The sequence below is a fragment of the Pollachius pollachius genome, assembly GCF_949987615.1.
Source record: "Pollachius pollachius genome assembly, chromosome: 12".
Classification (NCBI taxonomy): Eukaryota; Metazoa; Chordata; class Actinopteri; order Gadiformes; family Gadidae; genus Pollachius; species Pollachius pollachius.
The window spans coordinates 2,086,985-2,103,299 of NC_136945.1; the positions used below are offsets into that span (position 1 = coordinate 2,086,985).

Consider the following 16,315-nt stretch of genomic DNA (forward strand, 5'->3'; position numbering starts at 1 on the left):
TGACCCGGAAAATATGGTCACCACCCTAGTAAGAGCATGTCTAGAACATGGACTTCTCCTTCTGAGATGCAAAACAAGGCAGGGAGCACAGCTAGAAGGTACAATAAGGGGGCCTGCAAATCTTCACCAGAGGTGATCCCCGAAACCCAAACCCCACAAAGCACAAACAGGGTTTTACAGAACAGCCACTCACATGCTTCAGGACAACAGCTAAGACCAGACACTGTACAAACACCTGAGTACAGTTAGACAATCACATGCTTCTGGACAACAGCTGAGGACAGACACTCACATGCTTCAGGACAAAAGCTGAGGACAGCAACACACCCCCACCCTCCACATTGACCCGCCTCTAAAAAATGGCATGTTTGAGGGAAGCTCATTGTAGGACTGGCTCATAGTGGCTGTAATTCTGCACCACGGCTGAATTTCTTGAACGTCTTCAAATACTGTATTAAGGGCCCACTAACACCAATATATAAGCATCCATAGAGTAGCACGCCATGGGACCTTTAAGATGCATATGTTTTGTCTTGTGCTTTTTCTAGTGTGTAAATTCAGCTTCAATTCAGTTTAAATTCAGTTAAATCCACTCAAACTCATACTATTAACCAAAGGTCAACCACAGTGCCATGTGCTATTGATACACCCTGTTGCATCAAATAAAAAAGTGATTGGGTGAGTTACCAAACCAAGTGAATCACATTTGGTGAGGCTGGCCCATTATAACTAAACACATTATGTAGGAATAATTCATATTACATTTCCTGACCCATCACTCATCCTACCACCCTCTTTGATAAAAAAAATAGCAATCATGGGGGAAATATGGGCCTATTAGCATAATGTCACTGCTTACATTCGCACAATATCTGTGTTAGTTATGTGCAGACTGCCTAGCCACCCAACAGATCTAGTGAATTGTCTTGAAAGCATTCAGCCTTCCATGCTAATTACTGGAGTCCTGCAGAGAAACAATGATGGGGATTTTATTAGAATTTGATCAGTGACGAGTCTATACCAGGACTGAAAAGCTCCACCTAATTGGTTTCAAAGTTCCTGTTGTACCTAGCCTGACATTGCTAGGTCTATACAACATTGACTGATTCTCAAATGCGTATTAGTCCGGTACCGCTAACTGATTTTCAAGGGCGACTATCAACGGGCATTCGGCATGAGACACACGCAATTCAACCCATGCACACGCTCACACGCCACACTTCGTATTTCAAACGCAGAGAAATTACCAGGATTAGAGGTGGTTCGGTCGCGAACTGATTTGTTCGAACGAACGAATCGTTAGAACGAACGATCCGAACTGGTTCTTCTCTCTCGTTCGCGTCGTTCGCGTCGGTCGCGTCGATCACGTCGGTCGTCTCGTTCGCGTCGGTCGTCTCGTTCGCGTCGTTCGTGACTCAGAATTGACTCCTCCCAGACCCACGACTCGCAGACAGTTCGTTCAGGAAGACGAGGGACCGAGGCGACTCACGGCACACACTGTTGCTTGCACTGCACCAGGAGCAGGTTATAGTTATAACTAGGCTTTACTTAGTTAGCTTCAACGATACATGAAGTAAACATACTTGGAACGTCCATGTAGGCCTACGCAGCAGCACTATGCGCAGGTGATGCCGCATGATATGCCGCAAGGCATATCATTATTAACTAACGCATTATCTCTGAGGTGAAGTAAAGCCTCAGGTGGTCCGTTACATTTTCTTGTCAAGTAGCCTGGTGTTTACATTTTAGGGTTAGGGTTTCACATTGTTCCTTTATCTCGGGTATTTTTTTAATATATAAAATTAACGATATTGACTCAACTTTCAGGATAAAGTGATTCGATTCGCCATTCGATTCACCGGAAACTCGACTGAACCAGTTCAGTCGAGTTTCCGGTAGCACTGAGTCTGACTGACTCAGCTGAGAACCATGCAATGGGTGCATTGCATGATGCGATTCACCGCTACCGGAAACGGAAACTGGACTGAACCGGAAACTGGGCTGAACGAACGAACGAACGATTCGCGAACGACTCATCTTGGCGAACTGACTGACGCGAACTGGTTCACGTAAACGAATCATTGAATCCACCTCTAACCAGGATAGCGCCCACCAATTTGCGCCGCTATTTAACAGCGTAACAGATAGGAATCAAATGGGTTTCCTGTACGTAGGGTAACCAGACGTCCTCTTTTGCCCAGAGATGCCCTCTTTTTGAGACACTTTTAAAAAAATGTGTGGCGGAATTTCAAAATCGTCTGGGATTTTATTAAAGCCTCATACATGTTCACATTGAATTTGCGTTGCGTTTCTCTGGGTCGTTCACAAACTAGTTAGGCTATGCCCTCCCCTACTCAGTTCTGTTCGCTTTGCATTGGTGGAAGTGAGTAGGGGGAGTGGTTAAGTAGAGCCTTCAGATTGGACGGTTTGACTTACTTATTTACCGTCATGTTTTGTATTTATTTTTTTACTTTATTGTTTTATAGGAACAAACATTAACAAATTTATCCTACAGGGAATTGATAAAGTTCTATCTATTGAACAGAAAGAAACACTTGAGGCCCTTTTTTTTTTTAATTTTTTTTTGGCATTTTAAAGCTTTATTTGACAGTTGTATTTGACAATGGGGGGACAGAGAGAGGGGGGGGAATGACCTGCAGTAAAGGTCCACGGGTCGGACTCGAACCCGCGACCACTGCAACGGAGGCCGGAGCCAATATGGTACGCGCTCTATCCACTACGCCACCGGAGCGCCCCCTTGGGGCCCTATTTTAACGGTCTGAAACGCAAGTGAGAAGCGCCAAGCGCAAGTAGCTTTGTGCGCGGTTCTATGGCGATGTCGCTATTTTACCGGCGCAACCGACTCTTGCGCCCGGCGCAAATCTAAAAAGGGTTGGTCTAAAGTAGCCTAATTACCCATAGGTGTGGTTTGGGCGTAACGTGCAATAAACCAATGAGAGTGCCAGCTCCCTTCCCCTTTAAGAGCCATGAGCGCATTTGAATCTGACGAGTTGATATTTTGACAGCGCGTCTGCAGTCTCCGATGAGACAGATGCACATGAATTTCAAACTTCAAATGGCTCAGTTTATGGCCAAATAATATGGCGTGATTCACACATGGAATAAAATTTTCTTCCACAACTTCAGAAATAATGAGTCCTCAAATAAATTTCGGCAAAGAAAACTTAACACATATGATATGCGGTAACTGTGGTTCTATTTAATATACACGCAATACATTCTAAACATCATTTCTTATCAGTTATTGTATGCATTATTGTTATCGACTTGTGTTCCTAATGTGCATGTGTTCCCCTGTTGCGTGTGTTTAAACAGATGGACGCACACACGCGCGCCCACATTTATTAATTCTTTTACACATACACACACGCGCGCCCGCATTCATTCATTCTTTTTAACACTCACTCGCGGTAAAACAATGTTTTCTCACAATCAAATACTCATCAATCCTAAAAGTTATGGGCATGTACACGATGTCTGTGTCAAGAAAATATGTGTTTGCTGTACGGTGTTTGCAGATGCATTGATTTAAAAGTAAAACTTATTACCGCTGAATCAGCTGTTCTTTCCCAAATTATTTACCAAGAATGTGTGGCTAGGTAGATGAGGGAAGCAAAGTGTATGCGCGAGGTGCACAAGCAACATTATGCATGCGCCCTTAAAATAGCATCTGAACAACGCGCCACTGACTTTAAACCAGGTATTTCCTGGTTTGCGGTGCAAGTGGTTTCTGAAACTGCAAAATAGCACCAGGGAACGTTTGCGCCAGAACATGCCTCCTCCTTTCGCCGAACCGCCCCTTGGGGCGCAAGATCATTCCCTAATTTACCGACGCGTGGTGCTGGAGGGAAAAGAACGCTCTGCGCCAGTTGCAAACTACCAACGACACATGCGCCAGTGATTAAGTCAATTGCGCCGGACGCAAGATAGGGCCCATGGTCATACTTTACACACTTAACCATAGCATTGGCCTACTGAATGCCACAGATATATTTTAAGCATTGGACTGAATGCCACATAAATATCTAATTATGTTTTTGCACGTTTGCAACGTTTAAAAGTTCAGGGAAATGTATATGCCTCTACTGGTGTTGCTTAAGCCAATAGCTTTTGAGGTAGTGTTGTTTCTGAATATTAGTGTTAAGGGCCAATAATGCTTACTATCAGTCATTAGTCACCATGTCTGTGTACACATTTGTATGCAGTCAGCCACATGTTAATATAACACCTTCCTTCCTAGAACTCTGAGCCCAAAACACATTTTCATAAATCATTTTCCTAGGGGTTAAATTACAGCTGAAACAGGGGGTTCACTTACACTTTAAATGTGGTTCAAACCAAAGACATGGTAAACAACTTTAGAAAGAGGTCTCCTTCTAGTCCTGTCATCACCACTATCAAAGGTGCTGACATTGAGCTGTTGGAATGCTACAAATATCTGGGTATAATCTTTGATAAAAAATGATTGGTAATTTATTATATCCATAAAGGTCCAACATCTTTTTTTTCTAGAGGAAAATGTGCTCTTTTAACATTAAATTGAATCAGTTTTAACTTTTTGCATTGTGGCTTTGTTTGGTAACACGCCAACAAGAACAGATTTGGAAGGCTAGGAAGGTGGCAAGCAAAATATAGGGTGGGCGTCAGAATTAGCCTTGATAAAATCTACTACTATTCTTAATGATACTATACTAAATGAGTTGGAGCTGTTCCCGCAGGTCGTAGTTTGAAGGCACCTGCTTGAGCAAGCGTTAGGTGCTCTCCTTTGTCTCCACTGCCATCGGCGTCTTGGACTATTAACAACACTGATCTGCTTCTGCCACATTGTTATCCAGTCACCTGTTTCAACTACCTTTGTCTTTCATTGTCGTTTTATTTTTGTTGTTGTGTTCTATCTTTTGACCCTGCCCGTAAAAGTGTGATAATAAAGAACTTCATTACAGAACAGATGAACCTATAGCTCACATATGTGTATGATCTTTCACTGGTTCCTTCTGGTGTTCATTAGAATAGGAGCTCTGTCTGTAGGGAGACAGGATGGGAGCTAATAGAAGTCCAACGCTGAGCACCAACAGGGTATGAGGACTGGGGGCAGTTTGGCTCCTTTCATCTGAGCCCTCAACATGCTGCGATAAAGAGACAACAAGCAGACAGACGGCCTGTGACTGTGTCCATGGTCTCACCTGGGCCCACTCACTCCCTCAGGCCTGATTAGAAGAATACTACAAGGTAAATAAACGTCCAGACAGAGAGAAAAACATGAACACAGTTTGTCCCTGCATCTTTAGTTGTATTGTAAGCTGGACTTCACTCTAGGTCACATATCTTATATTGACCCGAGGGTAACACTGGACACTGTAACATTTATATCTGGGACACCGAACTGAAAATTACTTCTCACAACAAAGATTGACCATTGAAACGGCTTGTAACGGCTAATCACACTCACAACTGGTGCTAAAATAGGGGTACTTTATATAATAATTACATTTCTCAACCCAAGAAAATAATACAGATGTTGGTTGCCGATCAACCAGTAGCAAGCAGTCCACCAAGAGCCTGCAGTAAAGAGTAAATAGTCTACTCAGAAACATTTCACAAAATGTAAACTGTAGACCCACAAGTTTGAAAAAAAAAAACATTATAAAGAGCATAAATCAGAATATGTACCGTATTCAACGCCGATTAGACCGTTTTATTTATCCTGTTTGGATTGTACCACGAATAACACATATGATGCTTGTCATTTGAAGGATTATATAGCAAGTCAAGAAAGCTGCAGTTAGTGATTAAACTGCCTAAGTATAAGACTGTAATAATATTTAATTAGAAAGACAGTGCAACATTGGTGAAGCCTATGTTATCTTGATGAAGTCACACCAGAACCTTGCTCATCCTTTCGCAGCAGATAAAAGGAAAGGCAAGTTGCAGGATGAGACACATCCAGTAAGACACGTGTTGGTGCAGGTGACTGTTAAAGAGGAGAGATGTAGTGTGTGTAGTGTGTAATGTTTATTTACGGTTCTGCGACTTCCTTGACTTGAAATTATCTTTTAATTAGAAAAACATCATCTACGTTGTTCATGGCACAATTCAAAGTAGAAATTTAAATGATTGACTACCGTACATATTTATCTGAAGTTAGCTTACAAGGGTACAGCAGAAGGGCAAGGACACAGGCTCTCTTGTCTGAATGTTCACGTATGCATCACCAGAAGAGACATGTTGCCGATTTGACCACGCATCACTTAGCTGATACTACGCATTGTACATTGAAACGTCATTAAAGTTATGAGACAGGCCAGTAGTAGGACTCAAGTAGACTAGAAAGGGCACCAGAATCACTTTCAAATACCGATTTGTACTTGGTGCAGCGTGAAAGTGGATGTATAATATAAAATAATAAAATTTGAATATGTTAATATTGTTTGACAACTATATGTCTGTCCGGCATGAAGACATAGGATTTTGGAAAGGTTTCCAAAGGAGACCAAGATAGAAATAGATCTGACTCTACTAATGTGTTACATTTGCATTAGCTGTCTTCTTCTATGTATCTTCATTCCTTTACTTTCTCTCAACTACACAAACTGCCCTCTTTCTAAGCCTTAATATGAGTCTCACTAGTGTGTTTGCACCTCAGTCTCAGTGGCATCACATGTGGAAACTGCACCTCAATGACTTCAGGTCTGACTGGTAGGGGTTGAAACTAAACAAAGAAATATGTAATCTTTCAAACGTTATGCTTTCAACAGCTCACTCACTTACTACAAATGGGATTAACCTGTACATTTTAACATATACAATCTGAATTCACATGTACATTAATTGATTTTAAATGTAGATTCTGGTGTGACTTTATTTGATGCATTACTTTTAAGCATTTAAAATCTAAATGTAGACACGCCCATCCTCAGGGACACCAGTTTACTCTCTGGTGGTTTTCATCACCAAGCCTCACCAGGGTAATCCTAAAGCCCCTTGGAGCTCAGAGGTACACATAACAACAGGCTCACCAGGTAGTCGTGATACACCTCATTTGGCTGTGCTCCAACAGTGTTTATCTTTATAAGATAGAGTAAGGTCTGAAGATCATTCAACTGCTTTTCAGTTTGATATCCAAAAGAGACGGCCTCTCTTTCTGATAGTCCATTGCCTGCGTTTTTGAAATATTTTTTCCTGGAATATCAGGAAAAATATCATATCATATATCATACATAATATCATATCATATATCACATCATATATCATTTATAATATCATATAGGTTAGCTTTAGAAAACTTGCCTTCACTCACCACAATGCATATAAATTACCAATGTAAGCTGTAAATAGAACCAAGGGAGCAATGTTATCAAACTTGGAGCAAAGCCTCTCCAACTGTTCTTCTCGCAGACAAAATGGCCACCAAATATGACCACCTAGGATATATAAATAAAAGTCATATATCCAGAGGTAGATTAAGCCAGAGGTAGATTGAAATCTCCGATGTTTGTTCACCTTCATTTGTCAACAGTAGCATCTAGATCAAGATGACGTCTCAGACTGAGGCTTGAACAAGGACAACCATGTTATTAACATTTGGCATACAGATGTATTGTCAGTTATAACATATATATATATTTTATTATATCATTGTGCCCAAATCACCTCTCCCTCTCTCTCTCTCTCTCTCTCTCTCTCTCTCTCTCTCTCTCTCTCTCTCTCTCTCTCTCTCTCTCTCTCTCTCTCTCTCTCTCTCTCTCTCTCTCTCTCTCTCTCCCTCCCTCCCTCCCTCCCATTTATTTGGTCAAATGACGAGCCCGTGTATTCCACAATGACGCATCCTTATACCATGTGTAATTCAAACGTAGTATAAGCCTATGACTTGTTTGTGTTACTAGTGTTTTTACTTCTAAGATACTTCCGGGTTCGTTAAGCAATAATAACGACTTTGCAACTTCCCATGTTGTATTTTGCTACAGTTTTGTCAGTTCTGAAACAGATAAATTGATTTTATAGTATTATTCAGAGCTTCCTGAGCCCTGCAGCCTCCCCGTGCAGTCGGCTGTGGTCTTCTTCACACTCTTACCTTCTGCTGCCTCCTGGCCATGTCGGTCGGCTGCTTGGCGTTGAACGGATAAGCGATGCAGCGCATAACGAATACGTAGAGCTGGAGTCTCTTCTTCCTCTCCTCCTCCTCCCTCTGCATCTTCTCCTGCAGGTCCTCCTTCTCTTTGTCGCCGCTGGAAGGGCTGGGGCTGGAGGGGCGGCCGCCGCTGCCCCCTCGGCCCGGTGGCTGCAGCCCGGCGCCGGGCTCGGGGGCTCGGCTGGGAGATGGTCGGGGCGCCGCTCCGCTCTTCGGGGCTGTCACTTCTTTGTGGTCCACTTCCACCACCTCGTCCCCTTCCTCTTCGCTAGAAGACGGGTCCAACATGTTGCTGCTGGAGGATACAATACGGTATAAAGGAAGAGAACACAACGAACTCGCTGTGTTGCTTGTTGCTCTGGCAACGTCTGCAAAGAGTAAAAGTAAAACAAAAAATGTCTAACAAATACACGGCGTCCACCTGTCGATGCGACGCGACCCGTCAGAATATGAAATATGAAATCTAAACTCGTCCGCGCGGAGGATGGACGCGCTGCGGGGGGATGCTGAGGCTACAGTTGGTTCCACGAACCCTCGAGCCCGACGCGCTCACTCCCCGGTGGTGGGGATCTGCTGCCCAGAGGTCTGAGGGGGAGGGGTGGATCCAGCACGGACCCAATGGCTGTTCGTTCTCCTGGAAATCCTCCTCCTTCAGCGGATGTTGTCAATGGATGTTGAAAAAGAAAAACTCTGTGAAAAATAGCCGATGGCAGAGCGGTGGTCTCTGAGCCGCTCCGGGAGCTGACCGTGGTTCTGAGGGAGGAGGTTCTAAGAGAAAGAGGACTCAGAGGGAGGAAGATTCTGAGAGGAGGAGGACTCTGAGAGGAGGACTCTGAGGGAGCAAGACTCTGAGAGGAGGAGGACTCTGAGAGGAGGAGGACTCTGGGGGAGGAGGACCCTGAGAGGAGGAGGACTCTGAGAGGAGGACTCTGAGAGGAGGAGGACTCTGAGGGAGGAGGACTCTGAGAGGAGGAGGACTCTGAGGGGAGGAGGACTCTGAGAGGAGGACGACTCTGAGAGGAGGAGGACTCTGAGGGGAGGACTCTGAGAGGAGGAGGACTCTGAGGGGAGGAGGACTCTGAGGGGAGGAGGACTCTGACAGGAGGAGGACTCTGAGGGGAGGAGGACTCTGAGAGGAGGACTCTGAGAGGAGGAGGACTCTGAGAGGTGGAGGTCTCTGAGGGGAGGACTCTGAGAGGAGGAGGACTCTGAGGGGAGGAGGACTCTGAGGGGAGGAGGACTCTGACAGGAGCAGGACTCTGAGGGGAGGACTCTGAGAGGAGGAGGACTCTGAGGGGAGGAGGACTCTGAGGGGAGGAGGACTCTGACAGGAGGAGGACTCTGGGAGGAGGACTCTGGGAGGAGGACTCTGAGAGGAGGACTCTGGGAGGATGGGGACTCTGGGAGGAGGACTCTGAGAGGTGGACTCTGAGAGGAGGACTCTGGGAGGAGGACTCTGGGAGGAGGAGGACTCTGAGGGGAGGAGGAAAGAGGGGCGCAGCAACAATGGACGCGGCGGCAGCAACTAGAGATGCGCGCCCACTTGATGATCCCAGACCCTGGGATCCTTTATCCAGCCTCTCTGTACTATCTGTCACATGATTGGATGTTTTTCATGTGTAACTTTTTCACAAGTAAAGTCGTATTTCATGGTGGTATTTTATTAATATATAATTATGGGCTCCAAGTGCAGCCTATATAACACATTTAGATAACCTACAGGTCAATTTACAGTGTGATAATAAAGCTGTGCAACCATTCTGTAGTAAACAGCTAATGGTGTCTATTTATATACAGACTTTAAAGAGACTCGCTGTTTTGAAGATTATAAGAATAACAATATGTCATTTCTTTGTCACGTCAAAGAAAATTGTAATTCTCCTGTGCTTTAGTGCCACAACAGTAGTAAGTAGTCTTATTGGCTCTAAAGGTCTTTTAGAGCCCATAAGAAGATGGAGACCAAATAATCTGTTTACATTACTTCTGTAGAACACAGATGGTAAGTAGTTCTATACATGTTTAAAAAGATTAGAGGTGTTGAGGATAAGGAGCACACATTTTGACACTATAGAACATGTCAGGTCAAAGATCATTGCTCTTCTCCTGAGTCTTCAGTGCAGCTTTAATAGAGTTAAAGTATTTTTCAAATAATGTAATGTACATTAGTATTACTGCGTTGCGTTGTAACCCAGCAATAGAGGGAGAGCCCAATCATCTGGACCCATTCTGAACCTTCCTAAGGGGATCTTAGATATCTGTGCCTGGGTTCATATAACACTACTTTGTTCCTAATAAAATATCTCTATCTGTCTAGTGTTGTTACGCCTCCTTCTGATTGGAAGGATCAGTGAGCCTTTTTTCTGATGTTCTATGTTTAATTTATTTAAGATATCAGGCCTGTATGATTGTCTCATTTGAGCTTCTAGATTTTCCCTACAACCGTAATCTCTGAGAAATGATCGATGAATAAATTGATAGCATGACTAAATGTAATGTGATACTGAGTTTTGGCAATTTTCCAATTAGGCTATCAGAGCAGGCAGAATAATGTGTCCATGAACAACTGTAGGCCGGGCATTAGTTGAAGATTGGCCCACTGAACTACAGACCTCCTGACCCAATGTTATCATGATTTCAGTCAAACTGAAGAAGTGTGGACCAATAGTAGCGTAAGTGATGATCATTTGGGCTGAGGATACAAAGTGAGTTTCATGTTACAGATATAAACCATAGCAGGGATACCAGAGGGATTCCGCACTTCATTGAGAACAATGAGGAGAAGGAAGGAAGGCCGACATCAAACATCTCCTATGGAAATGTTCCAGGACATCATGGATAGAAGAAGATGCTATAGCTCATTCTATCCTTTGACTTTGTGGTTCTTCTAAAGAGAACCATCTCTTTTATGAGTTACAATTAGGTTTCATCAACATTAAAATATTCCCGCTTGTTTTTCATTAATTGTTCTTTTAAGATAAACATAGCGCTTCTATCACACTCAAGGACACCTTTCAAAGACAGATAAATATCAGACCAAAATAAATGGACGTACACGCACAATATACAAACAGGCTGCACACAGACAGCTGAGCAGAGTGAGGTTTAGGAGTCATGTTTACTAAAGGCTGTGAGATGTGTGGGCCTACTAATGTGACAGATGGCAGATCACATTCTGGTGAACCTGCTTTGATTAGAAGACCTACAATAATCCATGTCCCTTACATCTGGCCTAAACATAACTGCTGATTTGAATGTGTCACATTTAAATAAGGTGCTGTCAGTCTTTCACTTCATATCTGTTTCAGACAATCATGTTGCTGGAGGAGGCATTTGAAGGGCATATTTACAGCCAGCAGACCAGGCAAGAGCTGGTACTTTCTTCTTGGTGGGAAGTCCGGTTAAACATCCTGTCTCAGACACCACGTTGTTACAAAAAGATCAACATGGTGGGGACTGGCCACTGTATAAATACATGAATTAAAATCCCCTTCTGAAAGCTTCCTTCTCCCCCTGTTACCACCGGGTGTGAGTGTGATTGACCTAGACAAGCTGTTTCCAGATCTGCCCTGTGACCTGGTGACGTTCCAAGTGGGAGTGTCACCCCAGATGGATAGATCAGCCTACTGGGCTCCTCAGCCTACCAGGGCTCGGCAGCGTTCTAAAAAATATTGCAGTCTTTGCGAATAAAACATTGCTCGAAATCCTTCTAGTAGGCCTAAACATTTATGTTTGTTGGCTTTGCGCACCGCCCAGGTATTATAAGGCGGGTGTGTGTTTGTCAGGTGAAAACTAAATGTCAAGGGAAAGAGGCGGTGGTTGAAAAAAGTATTTTGACCGCTTATGAAGTTCACTTGTTGCTTATAATGGTTTATTTGTTTCCCAGTATCATTTCCTTAATTTAGAAGACAGTTTTGTTCATTTTTCAATTATAAAATAAATACAATAATTTTTGAAATTATTGGAAGCGAGTCGAGCTGACCTCGCCTTCTGTACCCACGGTCAAAAATAAAGAACAGCCGACACAACATCCTTAATTCGAACATACCGTTTCATTTGGCCTCAATTGGCTACAGATGCGAACTTGGAATGAACAATTATACCACTTGGCCTATCCTTCTATCCTACATGTCTATCCTGCTATGCCACATATCACTTCCTTCCATTAACTATTAAAACATCTGACTTAAAACCATTGGTGAAACACAACACTGCCAATGTGGCAGTTCCATGCGCAATGGGGATTTCTAAAGGTTACAGTGGCGGCGACTAGCGTCAGGAGCTGAAACATCAATACGGTAGAGCTAAGAAGGTTCTATGAGCGCTTTCGACCAACCTTACCAACAAACTGTGTTGGGAACGTAACTTTAAAAAAGTAATTAGTTATAGTTACTCACTACTTGTTCCAAAAAGTAGCTGAGTTAGTAACTAAATTACTCTATAATAAAAGTAACTAGTTACCAGGGAAAGTAACTATCTGCGTTACTGTGAAAATAAGAAAGTTGCTATATGTCACAGAATTTGGATTTTTCTGAGCAGTTTTCACTTGGCCTTAATGTGGTAAATGGTTGAACTGCCCATTCAAGGCCCAGATATGCTCAAACATATTCGTTGCTCCAACGCCGGAGGTAAAAAACCCGAAAGACACCAGTTCAAACCGTACTTGAAGCGGCGTTTCTGGACAAGACCGGGTCGAAAATGATTAACCAGCTGATCAATTGTAAATATCAGCTGATCGCGCGCCTGTAATCTAAACAGAGAGGCGTGGCGGAGTTACGTAACCATGACAACTGTTTATCAAAATAATATCAGTGTGGAACGTGGATGCAAAACATTCCGAAAACAATATGAAACGATAGTCTGGACGGAGATCATTTCATTGCGGATGTGCCATTTTACATTTACCCGGGTTAGTGTGGATGGGGCCTGAATTTCAATTTGCTTGGTTGCAAAGGCTTTGGAACATCTGCCGAATACTACCGAAAATGCCAACTTTTCATCGGATTGCTTCGGACTCGCCATTTCTGCTGCTTCATTGAATCTGTTTGGTGTGTGCGTTTGCGTGTGTGTGGCGTGCGTGTCCTGGCTTGTGTGTAAAAACACTGGCTCCGACTGGCTACCATGAAACATGACTCTGCCTTAGCCAATCATAATCGCTTATCTCGTTGTTAACCCACCCGGTCTCCCCACTAGCAGTTTGTGTTTGGAGCCAGGGGTGTGTTCGGATTACTCAGTTTATTAAATCAATTGATAGTAACACACTGCATTTATCATACAGTAACGGTAACGGCGTTGTAACGACGGAAATAGTAATTAGTTAGATTACCCCGTTACTGAAAAAATATCGGCGTTACCTAACGCCGTTCTGTAAAACGGCGTTATTACCAACACTGCCAACAAACGACGTACGAAAGAGATTTGTAGCAAGAACATTTCGGGAAACAGGCGAGATATTAAGGTAGAAATGTGAAAACAATTAAAAAATGAAGGGGGGCCTTGGAAACATGTGCACTGTTCAGATTTGGATTGTTTAAGTAATTGTTTAAAATGTCAAAAAGAGGGATGAAAACAGAAAACTTCAAAATTCTTTGGAGCAGATTCCAACACCAAGGAGTAGCATAAATAAAAGCAGTCTTACCAAATTCAGTTGTTGTACGTGGAATATTTAGAGCAAGAGTGTTAACGGAGCGGAGAATGTATATGGAGTGATTCCAGGTCAATAGACTAGCGAGATAGCTAGGTAAATTACGTTAATAGCTTTATGAATAAAAATGTGGCAGTGAAGCCATCTACGCAGACCTAAAGAGCTAAATACAGCCGTCTCATAAAGACGAAACTGATGAGTGTGTGACTTGGCAGTAGTAATGAACCATAGTGCACCATGGTATACTGTGTCCAGTGTGTGCAGCGTGGTAGAGGCAGCATGCATATAAATAACATCACCATATTCCAGGACTGGCAGAAAATTGGCACTGATCAGTTTCCTCCTAGCCTGGAGAGTAAAACAGGATTTATTTCTACAATAAAAGCCAAGCTTTACTCTCAGCTTTCCCACCAATTTATCTATCTGAAATTTCATCAATCCACAGACCAAGATATTTATAGGATGAAACATTCTCAATACACTTCCCGTCCAGTGTGGAAATAGCTAGGGTGGTTGATACAGGTACTGTGCGAGACTTTGTGGACTGCACCACCTTAGTTTTCCCAGCATTTAATACCAGTCAGAGTTTAATAAAGGTGGCCTGTAATAAGTTAAAAGACTGTTGTAAAGATTGATATGCTTGAGCTAGGGTGAGCGTGGAGCAATATAGAACTGTGTCGTCTGCATAAATAATGTAATTTCCCATTTTCTACAACAGAGGCAATGATGTTTATGTAAATTGTAAATAGGACAGGACCAAGGATAGACCCTTGTGGGACACCTCTCTTGACCTGGGGCAGAACTATGCCCATCGACGACAACAGCTTGAGTTCTGTTGGCAATATAGTTTCTAAACCAATCAACTGCCTTAGTGCCCAAGCCAATGTCCTGGAGCCTCTTAAGCAGAATACAGTGATCAACTGTGTCAAAGGCCTTTGACAAGTTGATGAACAGGGCAGCACAGCTCATCTTCCTGTCAAGGTCCCAGATTATGTCATTGAGCACCTTAGTAGCTGCAGTAATGGTGCTATGCTTGGCCGTAAAGCCTGTCTGTGCCGGGCAAAGTATGTTGTGATTTTGCAGAAAGCACTTAAGTTGGGTATTTACTAAAGACTCTAAGATCTTAGTAAGATGCTCACGCATCAGCTGATTGCGGGAGATAAAAGCTGTATTAGCAATCGACACTGTTTCTTATCGTTTTCACAGCCAAAATGGTTAAGGTCAAAAGCATAACTTTCTTTAAGATGACCTATTATGCTTTTTCGACTTTTATTACCTATGAACGTTGTTATAATGATTTATAGTCATGTTTAACCATACTAAAGTGTCAAATAATGACGTACATGCATTTAGACGTATTCCCTCATGACCGTCTGGGGTGGTTGTGCAGAACGCTAAACACTAGGGACGCCGGTCGTGATTCACTTGTTCAATTTTCCATGTATGGTTATGCTGCAACATGCTCTTCCAGAAGGTAACCAATCACAACGGAGTGGGGTTGCAAGAAGGGGGCGAGGGGGCGGAGAAGGACGAAGCAAAGTGTTGACAGAGAATGCTGAAAGCGCCCAGATGAGACGAAGAGTTTCCCGAAAATCTACAGCGTTTTTTGTGCTGTGATACGTGTCAGGTTGCTTTATAGAAGTCATTAATAAGAAATTAAGACCAGAAAAGTAGTATAATAGGAGATCTTTAGGAAGAAGAGTTAGAGTACGTTGATAAATCATCCATGAAATCGCAGTCAGTGATCCGTGTAGCCCCGCGTGATTCGACCGGAAGCGAATGAAGAGCTTCAGCCTTCAGTCAAGTGTCTATCCCCTGCTGGCCGATAACCAGCAGACGCCGCAGCTGGCTCAGCAGCTTCCCTTTGATATCTTCGATGAACTATTAGCTCCACATCATATCGTCACTGTTCGTACATTTATCTCGGTCACTTCCCCGATTTGTGCTCAGAGAATGGGAAGAGAACTCATGGGGTCCAGCTGCATTAGGCTACTGCTGATGATGATGTGAGAAACGATGGTTATTCTGTTCATCCGTTTGAGTGGTTGGCATCTGTGTCCCTACCCACATATTGCATACTGGATACAACATGCTGTTTAGGATTCACCCTAGTCTGGCTATTGCCAGACCAAGCTCAATCGCAGATTGCACGTTGGTCTTGGGAAGCTGCTGTCATTTTCTTCAGCACAAGAGGCGTGATCAACGGTCCTATTTCAAATGACTCTGTACGCAATTGGCTGCTTGTCGTCGCTTCCCTGTCGTCATTGTGTGAAACCAGCCAACAGCGCACGAAGGGGAAAAGCCAGCTTGGTGATTGGCTCCCGCAAAAACGTATCGGAAGCAGAAAGAAATGAATTGCTCTTCTCCAGACCCTTGTGCAGGGCAAACCAAGCCCCAACCACAGCGAGTTCTACCAGCATCCAATGTGGAAGTGACAAACATTGCAGTAGCACCGGGTGGCCACTACGAGGTCTTACCAAAAGTGAGCAATTCTTTGTTGACTCACTTGTTAAACAGGCCGTTTT

The 16,315-nt window shown here is 43.4% G+C and overlaps 1 protein-coding gene across 1 annotated transcript in view; it reads right to left on the minus strand.

Annotated features, from left to right (window-relative positions):
• LOC307084118 (calcium-dependent secretion activator 1-like) overlaps positions 1 to 8,437 on the minus strand; it is a gene marked incomplete at both ends in the record, with an annotated part of 142,057 nt that extends 133,620 nt beyond the window's left edge. Inside the window, one exon of the mRNA XM_079748340.1 lies at positions 8,093 to 8,437. Within this exon, the coding sequence (XP_079604466.1) occupies positions 8,093 to 8,437 (345 nt within the window). The remainder of the gene's footprint in view (positions 1 to 8,092) is intronic.
• Between the last annotated feature and the right edge of the window lie 7,878 nt (positions 8,438 to 16,315).